This window comes from Buceros rhinoceros, unplaced genomic scaffold (genome assembly GCF_000710305.1).
Source record: "Buceros rhinoceros silvestris isolate BGI_N320 unplaced genomic scaffold, ASM71030v1 scaffold39808, whole genome shotgun sequence".
In the NCBI taxonomy this organism is placed as follows: Eukaryota; Metazoa; Chordata; class Aves; order Bucerotiformes; family Bucerotidae; genus Buceros; species Buceros rhinoceros.
In genome coordinates, this window is record NW_010428123.1 from 5,566 (window position 1) to 27,180 (window position 21,615).

Genomic DNA, 21,615 nt, shown 5'->3' on the forward strand with positions numbered 1-21,615 from the left:
CAGCTCTGTACTCTGAATAATAGGTACTTACACTATCTGAGCTCCTATTTACAGCTCTCCACCAAGGCCTGACAGAAAATAGGGTTATCCAGAGTAGAAATCTGCAACCTTTTATAATTAAGAGCATTATTTCTTATGGTAAGGGGACACAGTCCCTGTTCTTTGGTACCTTTTCTGATACAAGTTATCAAACATGGTTCTGAAAATTAGGAACTAAAATTCGTATTTATGTTCTTACAGTACTGGTGCTTTGCACCTAAGAAAACGCAGAGCCCTTTATCTAGTGATGTCAACATCTGTTTCTTAATTAGCGACTTTCACAATCAAAACAAAAGAAAATCAAAACAACCACACGGGTGCCTAAAATTCAGAGTGATGCTTACAGTTCAATTATGAAGACCATGGTTAACAGCTGTAATTTTCAGTCAGCAATATTTTATTAAGTTTGCTATTTAGTAACCCTATAAAAAACATTTGTGTAATCATGAAAAAGATAAGAAATTGGTTAATAAAATCCAACATAAAGACAGAGAATAAAATATCAGTGTACACATGTTACCTTAGCGTTCTCAAGTAGAATTTCGTCTCTACCTAAGCCAGGTCCTATGACGACTGAGTGCAGCCGTGGTAACCACTTTTCCACCTCATGGACAGCATTTGGGCTATCACTAAACAGAATTGGGAAAAAAAAAGACAAGTTTAAAAAGGCTTAATTTTATTATTCTTAGAATCTGAGTTGAAGATGCAAGATAGAAAGAGTTATTTCCCTTCTCAAGCGTCAGGCAATTTTATTCTCCGGACTACCAAAAATCTGTGACCCAGGAAATATGGAATAGTTGTCCAAATTGTTCAAACGAAACACTTCTCCAGATTCATTCCTTAGAGGATACCACATAAAAATGAGGAGGTAATTGCAAATATCCACTACAGTTGTTACAAAATAAAAAAATGAAACCCAAGTAGGAAACCAGCAATTCTTACGGTTTGTCACAATTCCCTATCTAATGCTTCTTCGCAGAGGTTACTCCTTCTAGAGAGCTCTACCATCTCACAGGTACATACTGTGGCTTGCTGGAAATGATGCAGTTATTTATTACCCTACATGGCAAAATGTTAAGTCTACTCATACATTTTTTTTGTCAGTTGCTTCATAAGCATTTGTTCCACATGAATTATGGCCAAACTTTCCCCTTCCCCCAAAAGGCAACGGGAGAATCAAGCTATTCAGTAAGGGTATTATCTGCTTGTAATGCTTAAGATTTCTGTAGCATTCAGGTTCTGTCTACATTGGAAAAATGATGAGAAAATCCACTGCCAAATATAGCTGCCACAATACAGCATTCAGCCCCTGACCAGAACTGTTTATCTTGTTCTGATCAGTTTTGTTGTGTAAATAGGTCAGAATATTTTGCAAGCTCTGCCCAACAATGTCGGTTAATCCTTGCTGACAGTACCGAGGGAAAATTTAGCCTTCCTCCCTCACCACCTCTGACATAAATGACGACAATCAACAAACATTTTAACTGAAGCACGGGGGGAATAAAGCTGCCTGAAGTCTAAGCAAGGAGGTACTATTTGATAGTATTACTCAGAGCATTTTGAGCTTGCACTACTTCAGCAAAGCTCTATTATTACAGATGAAAGCCCTTGCAGGTTTTTCATAACCAACAGCTGTACTGATGGGACGCACCACTTGGAAACAAGTGTTTAGCTCGCGTCTGGCAGAATCAGCAAATTCCACAACGATTTCTGCAAGTGCCAGGCAGGAGCCCAAAGCTTTTGCGGCTGCAGGGAGCAAGGTGGCTCACTCAAGGCCACAGGGATGCAGTGCCTTGAGCCTGGCCAAGGCCCATCGGCCCCTCTGCTGACAATAGCTGCTTCAGAAATCCCTGGCTGCAGCAGCGCGGGCTGCCCAAAGGCTCCCTGTGCTGACACCACAAAACAGCTCTGTCAAAACAAGGCTGCTGGGTGGAAGTGATGACCCGCTGCAAGGGCAAGAGAGACAACAAACTATGTGAGGACATCTCATCCCTGAAGCAGTCCCCCGCTTAGCAAACTGAAGTTGAATTTCCATTTGAACGATGCAGCTCCCTCCTTTCCCCTCTAACTCACAAGGAAACAGCAGTAGCTTGAGAATTGCCAAACACCTCACCTGGGGTTTTTTGGTTAGTTTGTTTGGAGTTTTTTCTCCCTGTACAACCACCTATCAGTTTGTGCTGCAGACAGAGTCTGGAAACGAAAATTACTCAAGAAATATTTAAAGTACTATGTAAAAAAAAAAAAGCCAGTTCTTTTATATGTGGTAGGTTGAACATGCAAAATAAAACATCACCATTTCTGAACGCAGATCACTTGTTTTATTTACATGCTGAAACTGATTTTATCTCAAGAAGAGCAAAATGTAACTCATATATAGACATGAGATATTTATTTGAGAAATATATATCATATAGATATAAGAATACTGCTGTATATATAAGGACGTTTGAATGGATTGGATTCAAAATACCTTTGGATTGTGGAAGTTAAATACATTTAATAAATGTTCCATTAAACGTAAGCTAAGAACAGAGCCTTAGATAGTACCATAACTGCTATGCTGTTTCAAAAATGTCTCATGCAAATAATCTTAAGGTAGAAAGTTTGCCGATTTATTTCTATTTAGCATTGAAATAAAATAATTTTGTCTCCAACCCAGCTGATAATGTGCCCTCTTCAAAACAAAGCCATCCCTTGGGAAATGAACAGTCCAACATTAATCCACTCCTGCTCACTTTGCCTCTGGTAATAATAAAAACCTACTGTACACCTTTTCATCTTCAAAGCACTTTACAAACATTACGTTCACACAACTCCTTTGCAGCTTCACATCAAGAAGCAAACCAAGGCATACAAAGGGCCAAGAGATTTTAAATGGTGATAATGACTATTACATTGCAAAACCAGCTACAAAAACATGCTGTGAAATAGCTGATGGATTTTGATCCTTCATAAACCAAGCAGAACAAATACTCTCTCACAGAAGCATCAAGCCAACTTCACTTTAAGATCCTGGAGGTTCACAACAGCTGTGGTTATGCAGCTAAGGACACCTTACAAATGTCCTGTATCTACAGCTTCTCTGAAGGCCTATCGTGTCACCTTACAGTTTACTCCCACACAAAGGCATCAAAGCAGCAGCATTTTAAAGCTGATAGGGTACAAATGATGAACACCTAACTTCAGAAAGAGGTGTCACCTTGAAAGTTCCTGACAATGGGATTTAGTGCAAAGGCAGAAACTCTTCTAGCTCATAACAGCTACAGCCTATACATAATGTTTAAACATGCCCAGAAGAATTTTCTGACCTTGACATCAGCTGGCCTCTACAGCCTCAGGCTTCAGAGCAGGTAACGCTTGAGCTGCCCATCAGGCACAGCTCATGGACCACAGCAGTTCCTTGTCAGTGGAAGAAGTTGTTGGGAGGGGCTAGTCAGCACAGGCCAAGAAGCTTGCCAAAGATAGTCTGGATAATTTGCCAGTACAGATAATTGTGTTCAGGTACCTGGGAATAAATATTCCTTGGCAGTGTTTAGTTTATTACTATAGAAAAAGCCAATGTGTATTCTTGTTTGCCTGTGGATCAAAACCACAAAAAACCCCCCTGAAAATACTGTGGAGGCATCAGCACAGAATGCAAGTCTGTGTACACAGCTGTTCACTGTGTACTATGCTCACACAAATAACATCGTTAACTTCCTCGGTCCCTTCATGCCATCTTCTCCACCTGATTATTAACCTGATTTCAAACCTCTCCATTTAATTATCACCTCTACTGCCTAAGACATGCATGCACTACTGAAATCAGCATCGTAAGGAAAAAAAAAAAAAAGAGCACCTGGAAGGGTATGAGGTATGAAGAACACATCCTCTTGACCAAAAGAGATGCAATCTTCAGGCTTTGACAAAAAAGGATCAAATAAGCAAGAATCAGTACTGCCTTTAGAGGTGCAGAGCCATATGGTACACAACTTGGCTTTTGTCAAAAACAGGAATCATAAATCCAACATCCCTAATCTAAAGCACAAAGATAGTATTGATATAAAGAGAAGTCAGAAAATCTCTTGCAAGGCAATAGCATTTGAGTTTCTCAAGAGGACAAAAACCTTTAAGAGAGATTTTGATTACCTAAAGTCAGTGATTTCCCAAAATGAAGCAAGCTTTCTTAGGTGGTGATGAGGCAAGAGACTGGGAAACAGTCCCATAATTTGAAAACACAAAAACTCTGCACCATAGACATACACAACAGGAACAATTTGGAAAGCTGATCCAAGCAGTAACACCTGTAAATATGGAGCGTGAACTACAGTACCATTGTGCAGATGTCTGCAATTATAGTGTCTGGTGACAAACCACAGCTGTAGATTTGCAGGGAATGAACACATCTTCAAGCAGCTACTTAACTTCCAGCTAACCACTGTGCACTATGCGACATGTTATCAGACACCATTCTGATGAAAATCTAGATTACGACAGCTCACTGTTGTTTAATCAAACAAGCAAACAAACAACACCCACCAAGCCCCAAAAGCTTCCTCAAAGCGTTAGCTAGTCTGGAAAACAAACAGCAAAGCTCTGACTGCATACAGAAAAGAACTACAGCAGGATAAACACTTAAATAACAGCTGCAAGACAAAAGATTCATTAGTAAGGAAAAGCAAAGGAGCTTCCATAACTCATCCCCTCTCATCCTTGTGAAGTTCAGGTAGGGAAGAGTCTAAAGCCAATGTCAACAATCATTCCATCAACTTATCCATTAGTGAAAGCAGGTCTAAACAAATAAGCAAGCACACAGAGTCTCACAGGGGGGCACACTGTGGAAAAATGGACCCCACAGATGTTTACCTTACCAGCTTTCCTTGGCTATTAGTGAGAGGTAGAAGAGAGAAACAAAACTTATCTCAGCCTCCACTGAGCACTCATGGGAAGACAGGCACAACAGCTTTATAATTTGCCTTCTCTGAAGCCCTGTATAGATAGAGCCAAGGTATGGTCTTCACCACTGTGCGTGTTTATCTTTTTACTCTTTTCTCTGCCTTCAGAATGTATTGAGAAAAGCACTTCCCATGGCCAAATCTACAAAGATTCTTCAAATTAAAACAGCACCAAGTCTCTGAAACGGTGAGGACAAATTTTCTTTGTGAATTATTAGCTTTAGGGAACTTCTGCCAAATCAAAATCAATACACCCTGAATAAATTCCTCTTGTCTTGCCACCTGAATTATTTTTGCATACAGGAACAACACTGGTTTGGTTATGGTGCTTATGCCAGTAATTGCTGGATTCAGTACCACTGTTGCCTCTTAATGCACAACCTCACAGTCTTTAATGCACAACCTCAAAGTCTCTTATACACCTGTCAGTTTTGTAAAGTTAATACAGAAAATAAAAAACTTTAAGCCAAGCTTTTTGCTCTTCAGGACTATACTGTAATTCACTATCACACAATAAAAACTGACATAAACCACATTTCTGTAGATCTTCATCTTGGCGAAAGCTTGATGTAATAACTTTTACAAATATAACAAAGAGCATGAAAAAAGATGGTGGCTACTGCCCTAATATCACCCATAGTTTCTAAGCATCTTCCAGAGCAGTTTGTAACAGATATTTGACAGATGCCTTCTGCCTGAAAGCCTGCTCTAGGCTGGTCACTGCCCAGAGTGGGAGGAGACTTGACAGCTAAGACTTGAAATATACTTCTATTACTAGCCCTCCAAAAAAAGAAAATTTTCCTGTACATGCTTTTTATTCATTTGGCTTGCACCAAATGATCAAAAGCTATGAAGGCAATAGCTTTAAATTATTACAGAAAGCTCTAAACACAGGAGCTTCTCTCATTCAGGATCAATGACAGTTACTATCATCGCTTTCTAGACGAGGGAAAGGAACAACAGCAATAAGGTACAGCCTTTTCAAATTTTACATGGAAAAAAAATGTGAAGTCAGCATGGGTGTATCTAGGAGCTACAGAAATACTAGATAAGCATGAACGACAGCACAGATAGGAGGCAGTGGGACTGCAGCTCTTCACATGCGTTTCAGGCAGAGCTAGAACCACCTTAGTTATTAGAGATGTGATTTGGACATCACAAATCTGTGGGACACTCTGCTAGAAAAGGACACAGGACACAAGCAAGACTGCTGTCACCTGATCAACTACACAGCTCCTTGCTGAAAAGCTTATTTTTCAAACTCTGCTCATTATCTGTGTACATTTGATGTGACTGAGGCAACTCCAAATGCATTAGAATGTAGCACTGCAAAAGTCTGTTATGTAAACTGAGACAAAGCCACTTTAAGTGGGCAGTTTCAAAAGCCAGCCTAGAGTCCTATCTTCAAAGATTGGAAAAAGTCTCTGATCTGAGGATGAAAGAGTTTTGGTTTTGTTTGTCCAAGCACTGCAGGTAATTATATTAATGTGAATCAAACGTTAGACCTGTTGACATTTAGATCCTGTCATGTTACACAGTACATCAAAAGAGCGAAAGACGGGACATAATACATAGCTCTAGAATTTAAGTAGTTATCTCAGAAAGCAAATTATTAACTATTGTGGTAAACCTTGGGTGAGGTCATTATTGGAAACTGGGTAAATAACACAGGGAGAGATTATTCTAGAAAGGTGAGGTCAAATGAATTAAAGGCAAAAACCAAACAGTGCAAAAAATGTTTGAGCATAAAATTAATACTATATTCCAAGAGTAGCTATATTTGTCAATGTTTAAATCATAACTATTGTAAATTAACTCCAAATTTCCAGAAGCCTAAAGGCTTCAGGCAGCCTCTTTTGGCCCCATGAACAGAACTGGTAATACAACTTATTCTAGAAAAGCTCACTGATCCATTATCAACTCATGGGTCTCCCACCAAGCACCTCAGGCAGAGCAAACCTTGGTGATGACACAGTGGCATGAAGCTGACTGGATGCAATTAAGAGACCAAAAAGAGATATATTTAAGCAAATTAAGATTAATCTAGTAAAATGTCTCCAAAAAGTTTAGAAGACAAAATAGTCATTTTCACCTACCAGACTGTGGAAGGATCTTCCAGTATTGTTTCATTTGTAAATGCTGGGTAAGCAACAATTATTTTTCTGCTACAATTTGATTAAATGACAGGGAAGAAAATGAAAGAAAACTGAAGACCCTAATGAGAAAGGGATTGAATACTATTCACATCAAGTGTTCCTTTTCAGCCACTGAGTAAGTTAATTCAGACACCAGAAGTGAACCTGGTAGGCTTCATCTGGATGTTAACAACACAGCAGCAAGAACAGCAACCCGTGATCCAGGAGAAGCACTTGGTGTCACAAGTTTATAGCAAGAGGCTGCTCTTAATATGCAGATACTACAGTCTTCACTTGCTCCATATTCTACCTTCAAGGCAGCGAGCGTGTGAATGACCTACTGAAGTACGCATTTAGAAAAAATGCCATATCTACCGTATCATATCTTTTGTATCATATTAATGACAACAAAATCCAAAATGTTTTCCACAGCTGCTACTTGGACACTAGACCCATTTAGGTATCAAATCTCCTCTTTAACTAAGAATTGGGTTGTCAACACACTCTGCATCAGATACGACATCAACCTCATTATTAAAGAGTCCAAATGCATGCACAAATGGGGTCAGCTCTCTTATGCACCACAGAGCCTCTCACATCCTGTGAGAAAGAGTCCCAAAGGAGAAGCTGCTATTGCTTGACTATTTTCCGAGATTTCACACACAGACATGACAACAGCACTCAAGGTCAACCTTATCTAGCCTTGTAAATTGACACAGTCATTTTACAACCTGCATTTAGATATACCCAAATATTTAAAACAGTTGTAATATGTTTCTATCTCAGTCACATTACCAATGTATGTAATGACAATCTCCCCAGAAGTACCATGGTAACCTGTCTTGACCTCTTATTTTCAGGGTTCATGGAAGTGGTCTAGACCTATTTATATTTCTGTGAACTGACTTGGTAAGTATAATCTGTCAAATATTCTTTCAAATGGATTGCAATCAACCAAAACCTGTGACTTGAAAAGTAACAGAATGAAGGTGACAATGTAATTTCCCTCAGAATGAAACAGTCTTACAATGCCCCTAGAAGAAAACTAATGCATTAAAAAATTGTTAAAACCAAGAAAGTGACAAGCTTTTATCACACTGGTATCCCTCTCTAGTTTACATTCAACTCTTAAGGCACAGATGATAGTTGAATCAATACCCAAAAGGCTAGAGTACTTCAAATCAGCTGTAGACACATGAGAAGACAGAAAAAGCTTCAGTCTAAATATCTGCTGGTTAGCTGGAAAAAAAAATGAGACCCTATACCCTTCAAATAATAATAAATAAAAAAAGCAAAAGCAAACCCCAGACATGCATGCCTTCATTCAAACTCAAGAAAGATTAAATACTGAAGATATCTAATCCTCCTGTCAAATCACAGCAGTATGGCAAGTGTTCTCAAGGATGAATTTGTCCAGGATCTAACTTGAGTAAACATTCCTACACACACATACCTCTCTCTGATGTATAAGACAGCAGCAATAACAGCAGCACTCCCTGCAGTGATGCTAAAAGTCTTTGGCTACCTCTCGTGTTTTGAAGATGTGGCAAAACCCCTGTTAGTATCACCTGGGATAAGGAGCTCTGCAACAACAGGGAGAAAAAGGACTATATCGGGTGAATACAGCTCCTGTCTTTTATTCACTCTGCAGCATACAGCAAAGCAGCAGCCTTCTGCCGAGAAAGTTGGACACAGGAAACAAGTCCACGAACAAGTTTTGTCCATAGCACCGCACGATAGGTTTAGAATCAGTTTAAGTGTACTTCAAGTCAGCATGTAGAAAATAACCTTTATTTCTCCCTAAGTACCTAGCAAAAAAAACCCCACAAACCAACCCAAAACTTTCTCAAGTGATTCCTAGGTTGCTGCTTAATAATTCCTAGGCTGCTGTCTTAATAAGGTTTGGGAGAAAGATCACACAGTTTATGCCTGCCATCTTCTCTGCAGGTATAATAGGGATCCAGCAGGCAAGTCACTTGGGAGGAATCTTTTTGGTAATCAGAGCGACCTGTGCTTTCTCCTTGACTTGTCCTGGCAACAAGAATTCTTCCACTTCTGATTCAAAAGAGAGGTTAGTGCCACAAGTGTTTAATAGCTATCCTTACCTAACACAACTAAAAGGCATGAGCTTCCTCACACAAAGGACCAATGCTTTTGAATCTCCTCTCCACATAATGAATTAGAAAGGACCAAAAATCTTAAGATTGTTCCTGGGCTTTCTTTAAAAGACTTGGCACCGGTTAAAAGTGCTCAAGTAATTTATCAGGAGTTTGTTATCCATGATTCACTTTCATGATTTTTTCAAATCACTGAAACATAGACAAAATCCAATAAAACTAGGTAAAATATATTCCAGCCACCCTGATCCAAGCCAAGCTTCTTCTTTAATGGTAACTGGCCCAAACACACAGTCCAGCCTCATGAGAGTTTTCTCCCCAATTATTTTATTTCAAACTGAAAAGAATAATCTTTTTTAAAATCCAACCCAAAACTTGAATTCTGCAATTAACTGCAAGACTCTCAGTAATTCTGGCAAACTTTCCTAGTCCATACAGACTCACAGATAGAACCAGCTGGGGGGACAGTATTAATTCTAAATCCCTATCTAGTTCGAGGGTGAAATTTTTGGAGATAATGGAAAAATTACATGACTTCTTCAGGACCACAATAAATTAATCGCATGACAACAGATTCTGTTCCTCTGATAAAACTCTGGAGATCAAGGAGTATTGACTGTTGACTTTATAAATTGTCTGACAACCAGGTTAGAAGTGGGCTACTTATTAATATCTCAATCTTTCCTGGCCTACCAAGAATGAAAAGCTCTGTAAGGTTATGAAAAAGTCCTTGCAAGAAGGGAATCTAACACAATAGATATATTCTCTCTTCTTTTAAAATATAACCAGCTGGGTTCATAAGGCTCATTTAACTCTGTGATCACTCACCTATCAAGACAGGATAAGCTAACCCAACATAGGCATCCAAGGAGTCTATTCAGCCTGACCTTTGTGAAGGAATTAACAAGGGGCATATAAAAAAGCCTCTGAAAGTTCTCTAAAAACTTAACACTAACACAAGCAGGTATGTACACATCTAGAGCAGAAATCTACATAGAAAACACTTGCAATAAAATGTAATAGAATGCAAAAGCTAATTTTTATCTTGCCTGTATTTGTGCAGAGCTTACAGTATGAGCACATTAGCTGAGAAAACAGAAAATGTAGCAGTGGTGACAAGAGCAAGACAGCTGTGACGAAAACTCTGTATACTCTGCTATTCAAAAGACCCAAATTTCTGCAATACACACTTTTCACTTCACAGAAAAGCAAAAAGTCAATCAGCAAAAATACTGGTTAGCTGGTCAGTTTTTAATTAACACTTTCATTAAGACCATGGAAAGGACCATAATGCATTTGACAGAATCCCTGAATTAAAAGGAAAAGCTACTACAGATAAAAATGACTATTCATGGCCCTGAGACACCCAGCTAACATTGCTCAGCTCAGGTGGTGAGGATGCACAGAGCCAGCTGTTGAAGCTCTGTCCTTCCAGATCCCAGGCTGTCATGTGCAGTCCCAGCAATCTTACCTTCACTTACAGGAACAGAAAATGAAATCATGAGACAAAAAAAACACGGAAAAAGTTGTGTTACGGGTGTTCCCAGCACAAGATGCTACACCAAAAGGGATCCCGGGATGGTCTGCAGCTGGGGCCACTCAGAATTGTCCTGGCACTGCTGCAACATGGATGCTCGTTTTCATAACCTTCATTCTGCAATCCTACTCAATCTTTCTCATATAACATTACTTACGCCCTTGAAGTGACAGACATTTGCCAAGGTTGTGAAACACAACAGCACAATTTCTAGCTTTTGCATACCTTCACTAGTCATGCCATCGAAGTTCCATGATGGCAGCTCTAACAAGCCAGAACAACACTCATATTCAGGGGACAGCAGCAAAAAAAGAGCACGTCCTTTCCTGGAAGTGATGCCCTGTGAGGTGAAGGCAGTAGGAAAAGGTAGCGGCAGCCAAGTCACAGAGGAGGTGATAAAATGTCAGACTCCTGACAGTACAAAATGGCAGTGAATCCTGGCGAAATGCCAACCCGTTCTAACAGTGAATTGAGGAGTACATGGGGCCATAACTATGATTAGCATAATAAGAGAGTGGTACAACAGCCACCAAGTTACTCTGGAAGGTCATGGAGAAATCATAAAAAAAGCAAAGTTTTAAGGAGAAACACAAAGGAAAACAATGATGTAGATGCTCAGTGGGTTTTACCCAGAGGTTCTTCCATGCGTGAAGTGCAGCCTGGGAGAAAGTACAAAGACTGTTTAAGAGATCAGACTCTGAATTAAGACCAGTCGGCTGTGCCTGCAGAACTCAAATGGCTCCACAACATATAAAAGATCATATGAAAAGTGTGACACTGAAGACAAAGGACCTTATGAGAAAAACAGGCTGCTTGTGTAAATTTGAATAAAACCTGGGCTCAATAGAGTCAATCAAGATTTTTCCTTTCTAACCAGAAAAGACTGTTTTCTCTTCTCCTCAAATGAAGTAGAAAAGAAGAAATAAAAATATTAACAAACAAAATCTGAACATTCTGATATTTGCATTTTTTCATTTTGAATGTCATATAAACATATTTACAGATACATTGCTTCATGTAATTAGCCAGCTGTATGGGAGCAATTAATCAGAGTTGTAATAAAAGTATTAAATATTGAGTTTCAGTCTTAAAGCTATTTGGATATGAAGATTACTTGATTCACTGTACTGCATATATCTGGAGGAATTCATAGACCGAGCTGAAAGTCCTCCTTTCCAATAGAAGCATCAGTGTTTTCACTGAGATCTGAATTCTACAGAAGACACTGAGAATCTATGTATAAAACATCCCACCCTTAGTAGGCACAAACAATCTGGTCCTTCATGAACAGAAATTTTACTGTTAACACGATGTCATTTCCCTTTTTCTCTATGCTGCTTCTGCTTCTCCTATTAACCATTTCCATTACCACAGACATCAAGGAACCTGTGTACACAAAAAATGCTTCTCCCAAAGCCAAGGTCAATGCCTACCCACACAAGACAACCATATGCTGTATCCCAAGTGCCATCCACCAAGACAACCTAAGTTAGAAGCTAAAGCCACCATTAGAATTCTCCACCTCATTTGTCATGATATGCTATCAGTCAGAACGCCAACTGAAGATGTGCCTTTTGGATTTTAGAGGCAAATGCAGTTACACTGATGAAAACCCTACCCTTGCATCTTTCCTTTACTTTCAAACTTCATTTTATCCCTGTGTAAAATCGACAAAGTCAAATCCACAAAGTCATGAATTTCTTCTATCTTTGAAAAAAAAAAAACAACCTAAACCCACAAACCAACAACAAAATACAGCCCTTGATATCTGTCTAAATGACTTTTTTTTAAGGACCTCTCTCTAAACCAACAGGAATGAAACCCACCTTAAGAATGTAATAAGCTTATGATTTTCAACTCCAGGCATCCCATAAGGGTGATCATATTCTTCTCAGACACCAAAATATTTCTACTGTCATAAATCCCTCCTAACCACAATATCTGACAAACACTATTTTTAATTACACTTTTTCTAGCTTAATCACAGCTTTGCTGTCTACACCAAGAGTACCAGTTAAGCTCAGCAACACATACCTAAGGCACACATCTTAATTCTCATTTGCAGTGCTTATAGTAAACCATCATGACACCTAATTGAAACAAATAAACTTGTAAAAGTTTACCCATCAATCACATATTTCAGAGCACAAATTCAGGGAAGCACACACTGACTTTCTCAGTTAGGACAGTTGTTCATTAAATTTTTCATCTTCCTGTAAATAAGCTCTGAATTTAAGATCATTTTAGAACATCCATTTATTCCCAGGAATAGGTGTGTAACTAATGCAATACACTTACGAAGAAAGATGAGAATCAGCATCTCTCTTCTTCAGTAATTTTGTGTAAATTACTATATACATAGGAGTGAGAGGAAAAAAGATACACTACTGTTAAATACCATTAGGACTGAAGAAGCAAGAGAACATACTCTATTTGCCTTTCAAATGCAGATTCTAAAATGCTGACTTGTGGCAATTCTTAGTTCTGGATTTTGCTACCGTTCACAGTTAAATGCATTACAATTACAGAACACAGGTCAGCAAGTAGCAGAAAGCAAGATCTTCACTTCTTAAAAAATGTAATTTGATAGTAATGAAAAAAAAAAAAATCACAACTGATTGTTCCATGTTAAACATCTAAATGTTTGTCATGAAAGGGCAAACCCAGGAGTTTTTGTGATCTACAGCCCACCCATTCTGTAATTCAGAAAAAGGAATAACGCAAACCAATCAACTGTCAGACTGAAATGTTCAAACTAGTAATCCTGACCTCCTCGTTTAAATAAAACATAAGTCACTTACAGAACCGGATGAACAATCAGCTCTGGACTATATGACTTGATTACTGTTGCTGCATCTTTGGTACAAAATACATGGGATAAATCTGCACCCTAAAAAAGAAAATTTCCAATCAGGATTATCAAATTTATACTTAATAAATAACTTCAGAATTCCAAAGTTTACTCAGTGAACAATTCACCTGAACTCCTCAGTAGTTAAAGAAAACTTTATTATTTTTTCTATTACGGCTTACACTACTGTGCAATACTTTGGAGAAATGTTTTTGTATCTAGCTTCAAGGATTCTTTTCCTGTGTCTCACCAATGGGATGATTGAAAGCACAGATTTTGAACCTTTACTCACTTGAGGAATGTTTCTCATTTGCAGATGAGCAAAGACTAAAATGTCGTACGTACAGTAATAAGAAGGCAAAAGAACACAGTTGAACAGAAGAAAATTACATTACAGAGGAAAATAACATTGTACTATACTTGCAAAATACAGCTATGGCCATTTATGAGTACATTTCCAGACCTACCGTTGTCACTCAATGGGCTAAAAAAGCTGGCACAATTTCAAGAAGACTCTTTAATTTAAATGAACATTAAAGCTGAGGAGTTTAGCCTCAAGCTTCTGTTATCAACTCAAAAAATCACATACACTTAAAAATTATGTAAGCAGTGACCAGAAAGCCTGATCTTGTATGTGTCTTGCATACTGAAATTTCCCAAGGTTAAGAAAATGCCTCCTTTGCTTTACTACTATACATTTCAAGCTACTAAACAATGCAGAGATTTGATCCTATGACTCTTCATGTGCAGATGTAATGATCTGAGACCAAGTGACTTCAATAGGGGACTTCCTAATATGCTACTGCATTTGCACACAACCAACAGAAAGCTGAGTGACCTTAGTATCTCTTGAGATTATTAAATAATACCATTTCAGTTTTAAACCCTTGAGGGACTGCATCCTGGGCAGGGGTAGGGAGTGGTAAAAATATACCTGGATTGGTTACCTACTTATTGAAACAAATTTTCAAAAAGAAAAACATACGCAATGAACTGAAAGTACTGACACGTAATACATACAGTACTGAAAAGTATATGCATTATGTAAGTGTGAATTGTTTACATTTGATTTATCACCACTGTATTTATGTAGTCTGCAGTAAATATCTTTTTAGCCAGTATGTCACTAAAATAAGTCCACACTTTTCAGAAAGAAAAGCTTAGAAAATACTTCTGCTAAAGATTATGACATAAAAAAACTGAGCTATTAAAAATTACATTACATTCAACCAACAATCTTTAGACTTACAACACTCAAGAATTTTACTAGCCTAAAGCTGTAAGCTTTGAAAGAAAGTTACCACATTCCACACACTTACCATCTCCAGAAAAAAATTCTGAAGAACTTACTGCAGCACTGAAAATTTAACTTCAGACGTTAATCTAAAGTTGTTTTACTGTTCACTTTTGGAGAAAGTATTTCATCAAGTTTTGAAATTTCTTATCCAAGTCTCTGATAAAAGTTTCCCCTCTGAAATATTCAATTTTTTTTACATATGTCTAACTTTACCTTATACAGATAAAATATTTACAGAAAACATGGCAAATAACACATACTTACAAAGTTCTACAAATCCAGGACTAAGAATTCTTTGTTAAATAGAAGACCTTTTAGACTCAAATTTCATGTGCTGCACAGAACAAGTGCTTTTTTAAAAATGACTTAGCTAATACAAATGATGAAAAGTTCATTTTGGACTGGTATAGACAAATACGTACCACTTTGAGAGCTGTAATCGCAGCAAAATATGGCGCTCCAGTGTATCTAGAATGAAATACAGTTTAGGTTAGGAAACACAATCATGAGATTAGATAACCTGAAAACCAGCCTGCCATAATGAAGTCCCAAATTCAAGAGCAAATTTTAAAAAAGCTTTCTCTTTTCTTTGCTGTGAAAGCAGGATAGAAAAGTGCTACACTGAGGCCCATCTCAAGCCTTGCTTTGATTTCAAAGGCACAGGATTCCATCTTAACTACCTGATCCTTTCACACAAATATTTATAAAGATCATGCCATGAAAAGAAAAACTCTTCTCTGACAAGCAACTTAAAAGTTTAGAGAGAAACAAAACAAGGACAAAACAAGAGCTGAACACTGTTTGCAAGCAAAATCTGGGATCTGTGACCTGGATAAATCCCATCTGGTTTGAGATGCTTAACTAAAGTGCCTAAACTGTGATTCCAGTTGCCCTAAATTCTCTTTATGGAGACTGAAGAGAGAGATATGAACAGAATCATCCTCCAGAGATGCCTACTTCTGCCAAGAGGTAAGAACTCCAAGACCATTAGACCATCTGGAAAACTAACTCCTGGCTAATCAACCCATTAAACCCATCAAATCAAAGCTATAAGACAGCACCTTTTTGCTCTTTATAGAAAGTTCATTCATGGCAGATGTCTAACAGCCAATCTCTTTTACGGGAGAAAGATGCAATCTCTGTTTCAAAAGAGGAAAATGAAAAACAGGAAGGTGTGGTGGCTCATTCAAAATGCTGTACAGATTACTGAATGTGGCCAAGAAAAGAATAGAGCCTTTTTTATTTCTAGGTCAGTACAGCATTTAACTGATTTATGCTCTATCTATTTTTTCCCTGAAACATGCTATTTCTATTATGGCAGAATATAAAACAAGGTATTGACAGAATCTAGTAAACACCACCATTTATCAAAATATGAAGCGTGCAGTAAGAAAAATACTCTATTCTTGATTTAAGAGACCCAGTTTCCAAGATACCAAAATATAAGGAGGAAAAAAAAAAGTTGTCTTACTCCGTTCTATATTGTAACTTCATCATGCAATGCAAAAAGACTAACGCTGAAAGCAGACAGAGTTTTGTGGTCAAAAAAAGACAGAGAAAGTAAACACAGACACAAACGAGGTTCTAAGTTTCAACCACATTCACTACCAAGATTTTGCAACACAATTGCAGGGAAACACATTCTTTTGTAAATATGCATGGTCATGATGATGGACCACGCACAGTAAAGCTCTTTGGAAAATATTCATGTTTTAAATGTAAGGTGAGTTTGAACAGCTTCTCCAAGTACTTAAGATATCCTTAAACTCTCAGAAACAAACATGGTATTTCTGTTGAACTTACTCTTGGCATCCTCCAACAATGCCTATACGTCCATCTTGACCTTTATGCCTCTTCCCTGTTAGAGGAGGGATAACATTGCGCACCAGTTGAAAAATATTCTCCATATCCTTTAGAGAGTGTGTTCTGTGCAGTGAAAAAGATCTCTCTATAACTGAAAAGAAGAAAATAAGTGTTAAAGTATGTTACTTCTTAAACTACCTTCACCATTTCTTTTAAGCACTCATAAAAACGAATAAAATCACTCAACGGTATACAGAGTGACATACTTCTAAAAACCAAGTGCTTCATCACTTAAAGGCCTTTAAAACAGTGAGTAACTAGGGAAGGTGATAATTCAAAAAATTAATTTAGGATCTGATGCAGAGAATATTCCCACTGACTGCTCACAGTCCTAATTTAGGGCTCAGGTACAGAAAGAAACATCAGCCCAGAATAGTTATATGAACATTTTGTAACTAGAAATATCTTCTTAGTTCAGCCTGAAATCACTTCCATAATTAAGCTCAACTGAAATAGGTACACTGAGTAAGAAGTAAAAGCATCCAGAGAAAGCAAGCACAGAGAAACTAAAATCACATTTTAAATACACACCCTACCTTATTTTTTTCTTTCCTTTAAGACTTCCACCTCTTAGCAGAATCAGGGCCTACCTCACTGCTTTATTATTTTGGCAGGTTGTTACACAGCACAGTGAAAGCCTTTTTGCAAAACTATAATCCAAAACACTAAATGCAAACATTACAAGTATCACACAAAGATACATTTTAGCTATAATACAACTACAGATCTCCAATGCAAAGCTGTAAGTCAAGCTACATATTAAAACAACTGCACACTGAGAAGGCTACATATTCAAATTCGTTTCAAAAGACAACAAAAATTTAGAAGAAAAAAGTATTTCATCAACTACAACTGAAGAACATTAACTCATTTACCTATCATGGGACAAATCTGAAGATCAGTACTTCTGTCAGCAATGTGTTAACTATAAATTGCAGTAAACACACTAAAATGGTAAGTTCTTATAATTCAACAAAGCTCCTCATGAACTGTACAACTCTGTTCAGAGGAGCAGTTTTTCTGAACGTTGGTCTCCTAGACCATAGCTATGTTTACTTTCTTTTTTACAGATCTTCTAAGGAGCTTTCAAAGAACTGCTGTACAGTGATATATAATTATGTAAGAGATAACTTCAACGATACTCCTTATTTTCAGCTATACAAAACTCAGTGATCCCACGCCTCAACTCCAAAATCTAAAAAGGGAGGAGGGGGGGCAAGGGAAAAATTGTTCCAGAAATTCTGGACATAATAATGAGGATAAAATGGAATAAACAAGAAAACCCTGTATCTTTGCGCCATCAGCAGAAAGCATAATTTTCTCTGTCTTCCACAGAATCCAAACCTAAACGAGACATGCTAGTCTTCAGGAATCAAATGTTTTGGTGTTCAACAATGAGAAATACTCCTGGCTGATCTTTTGCTTTTCGAATCCTTCTGTATCACAAGCATCCCACTCTCGTTGAGATTAAGAAAAAAAAAAAGAAAGAAAAAAAAAAAAACCCAACCTGTTTTGGATTATGGCCAACATAGCAGGGACCCAGGAGAACAAAAGGCTCATCTCCTCAAGAAATAGGGCAAGTTATTTTCTTTAAATCACACCTCATACACTCACTGGTTTTCAACCACACAAGAAATATACTTATCATATAGCTTGGAACCCTTATAGCACAATGTTGTCAAGAAGGTCCTCTGTTTCTCTGTTCCTGTTTTTTCTTTATACGTAAATATAAACTGATTGCATAATAAACAGGGAGAAAACAGAGAATTATGCAAAAAGCAATTCTTAATAGAGCCCCACTTACCTACAGAAACACTAAAACATATTTATCTATAAGCAACTGAATTCTTATTTCCTTAAAGGATGTACTACCTGAAGTGTTACTTTCACATTTTATTATAAACACTTTGTTACACCTTCACCAATTAAAAGATTAGAATCCCCAGTTGCTCTTGCTACAGTTAAATATACATATAATGCGTTTTTACAGTCTGATATGATTGTACACCTTTATGGTGAAATCCAACAAGAAACCTTGAACTTTAGTTTCAAGTCTTTATAAATAATGAAACTCTTTCAGCAAAAAACCTTTCAGAAGTAATGGCAAGGCCCTGTAGGTACTACCACCCCCATCTAGAACCTCAAATGATTTCCTAAGGGATTTTCTAAAGCACTTCAAGTTTCTTTTAACTTAAAAGCAAAAACAACATCTAAAACACAGAATCCATACGTATGCCACCATTTATCTATAAATGTCTGCTGCCATCAAGGAATGCTACAGACCAGCTATCCAGTCAACAAGCAACACAACCAAGTCAGCCATCCTAAACCTGCAACTGACCTAACCTTCCAGTCCCCCATGGGCTCTACAGTGAAGCACAGTATGTAACATAGGACTGAAAAGGCTCCCACGTCTTCTCAGGAACCAGAGAATACCCTTTAAGATCCAGCACGCCAGATTAATATTCAACACCGAGGTTGGGTGGTATTTTTTCCTTTCCAAATGATGCTCTTTTCTTCTGAGCAATGAGAAATTCAGAATTAAAAAGAACGAGACTTATTTCACTTCCACACAGCAGGCTACAACCACCGAGCTCCAAACTGACTCTTGTTTCAGCACCAATAGAGTATGCCCGTTTTCCTCCTGCCCATGCAGACTACCTCCTTGTGCAAAGAGTCTATGACAAAGATAAATGACACGGAGCCACAGATCCCGAGAAGTTTGTTAATGAATGCTAATACCCAATTATCAGCTTTTGGCCCACTCATAGGTATAGAAGGAAAAGTCTGTGCATAAATACCAACTACAGAGTTATTGTTTTGCCAGTTTCTTGAAAATAAATTCAGATTCATAAATGAACTGGTCCAGAAGAAAAACACAGGCCAATGTCTTCATCTTCTATTGCACCTAGTACAATATGATGTTTAATTAAAAGATTCAGAATTTTGATTTAAAGAAATCTATTCTAAAGAAATCTATTCTAAAGAAGTTGGATTTTAACATTTTACTTACTTCAGTGCAGTCAAAACTCCACTCTTTTCCTGAATAAACATATACACAGCCTTTACTTCACATACTGGGTTAGGCCCATTAACTTCAACAACAGAAAAATTTCTGCTAAGAGGTACCTCATGTTTCTCGATAGCTTTCAACAAATGTGCTACCTGCCTTTTATATAAAACACTTCTCCTAACTTTACTTTACAGAGATGTGAATGTGGAAAGAAGTCCCCAGTGTTCATAGGGTTCAAAAGGTGTGGTTTCACTCATTAAAATTTGTTACAACTAATGTATCTATATTAAACAATCAGTACAATGATCAAATGAATGATGTTTTAATTTCATTTTACATCAGACACCTTCGCCACAGTATCAAAAAATTTCAATTACCTTTTATTGTCAAAAGCTACTTACTACCAGAGCTTTCCCACAGAAGTTTAAAAAAAACTAGCTTTTATTTATGCTATAGAAGGAAGTACCTATCGGTGGAGAAAGTGCTGCTGTCATAGCATTATAATTAAAGTTATCCCCATACGAACGATGGTTCGCTCTCTGAGGTGGACTTGCTGGTATAGACTGTGACCTTTGTGATACTGTAGAAGAAATTCCTGCTAGCATCTGTCCCAACATCTGTAACATCTGGAGTTCTCGAGCATGCTCAGCTTCCCGACGCTTGTCCTCAATTTTGAGCCTCTGCTCTTCATATCTGTAAAATTTCTCTTCTGTATCCACACTCTGCTGCAAGAATTTTTCCATCATTTTATCCAATGTTAAATTTGCATGGCGTTTTTTTGATCTTTTAGGCTGATTGAGAGGTGGGGTAATAGTTGGAGCACTGATTTCTTTAAAGCCTAAAACAAGAAAAGAGACAATAATTTTTCTTCAGAAAAATAATTTTTTTTTGGAAAAGAAAGCAGAAAAAAATCTCCCTGTGAGATGTGCACCTAATGTCTCCCAAAGTTGTTATATTCCTTCCGTGTGCCTTGCAATTATTTCAGATACTTTCATTTCACATAAACATGAAGCTTCTCGAAAGTTATAAAGGTAACATGAAAAATCACACAGAGGCATCTTTTAATTGTTGTAGTACTAAACTTCAACAATAGGAGACTTTTTGATCTTCTAAAAAGGTTTAAGTGAAGGCTATTAAATAGTATAGCCCCATTTGTGTATTGCAGGTAATTACATTAATCTAAATTGAGTTTCAGTCTGTTGGCATTCTGGATTTGCATTTCAAAAGAACATTAGTGAAAACAACTCTTTGATGGGGTTTATGTGTAAAAAGAAGGTTGGTTAAACGTCAACCAATTGGCTGATTCCTCAGTGATGTCAACTTCTGAAGACAGGTTCATGTTTGTATTAAAACCACTGCATTAATCTAGATTTAAAACAAAAACAAATAACACTGTCCCCTCACCTCCACAGCAGAAATATGGAATTGAGGGTAAAGAACGAGAAAGGGAAGCACAGGCTTTATCTAAGGGCTGTTCCTGTCCACCAGCCTGCAAAAGTTGGAAGCAGTGTTTCTGAAACAACTCAAGCAATTAATTATGTAAAAGCTCTCCCCTAGCTTTCTGGCCCATCTGCAACAATAAGCAGATTTTTCAGGTATTATCGTCATTATCGTTCTAATGCCGATTAACAAAAAAGTACATAGTCTGCAGGGAACGGGAAAATCCTCCAGCGATAAGGATGCCCGTTCTCTTGTACAGCGCTACCTGACACTTTGTCTTGATCACCTCTGCGCTAGTTTTCTATTGGTTTCCCACTAATAAAAACTCGCTACGGTCTCCGTCCGACCCCTAGCATCTCTCCCTACCCCGTCAGCAGCATTTCCCGCCC

General features: G+C 37.8%; 1 protein-coding gene across 1 annotated transcript; it reads right to left on the bottom strand.

Moving 5' to 3' along the window:
• Positions 1-559: 559 nt before the first annotated feature.
• LOC104498742 (ATP-dependent (S)-NAD(P)H-hydrate dehydratase-like) lies at positions 560-20,587 on the bottom strand (the record flags this gene model as incomplete). Its single annotated transcript, XM_010142158.1, has 5 exons — positions 20,253-20,587; positions 16,714-16,864; positions 15,333-15,378; positions 13,564-13,652; positions 560-668 (listed from the first exon to the last, which is right to left on the bottom strand). Coding segments are annotated over exons 1-5 (675 nt in total), but the record flags the coding sequence as incomplete, so codon positions are not given.
• Positions 20,588-21,615: the final 1,028 nt, after the last annotated feature.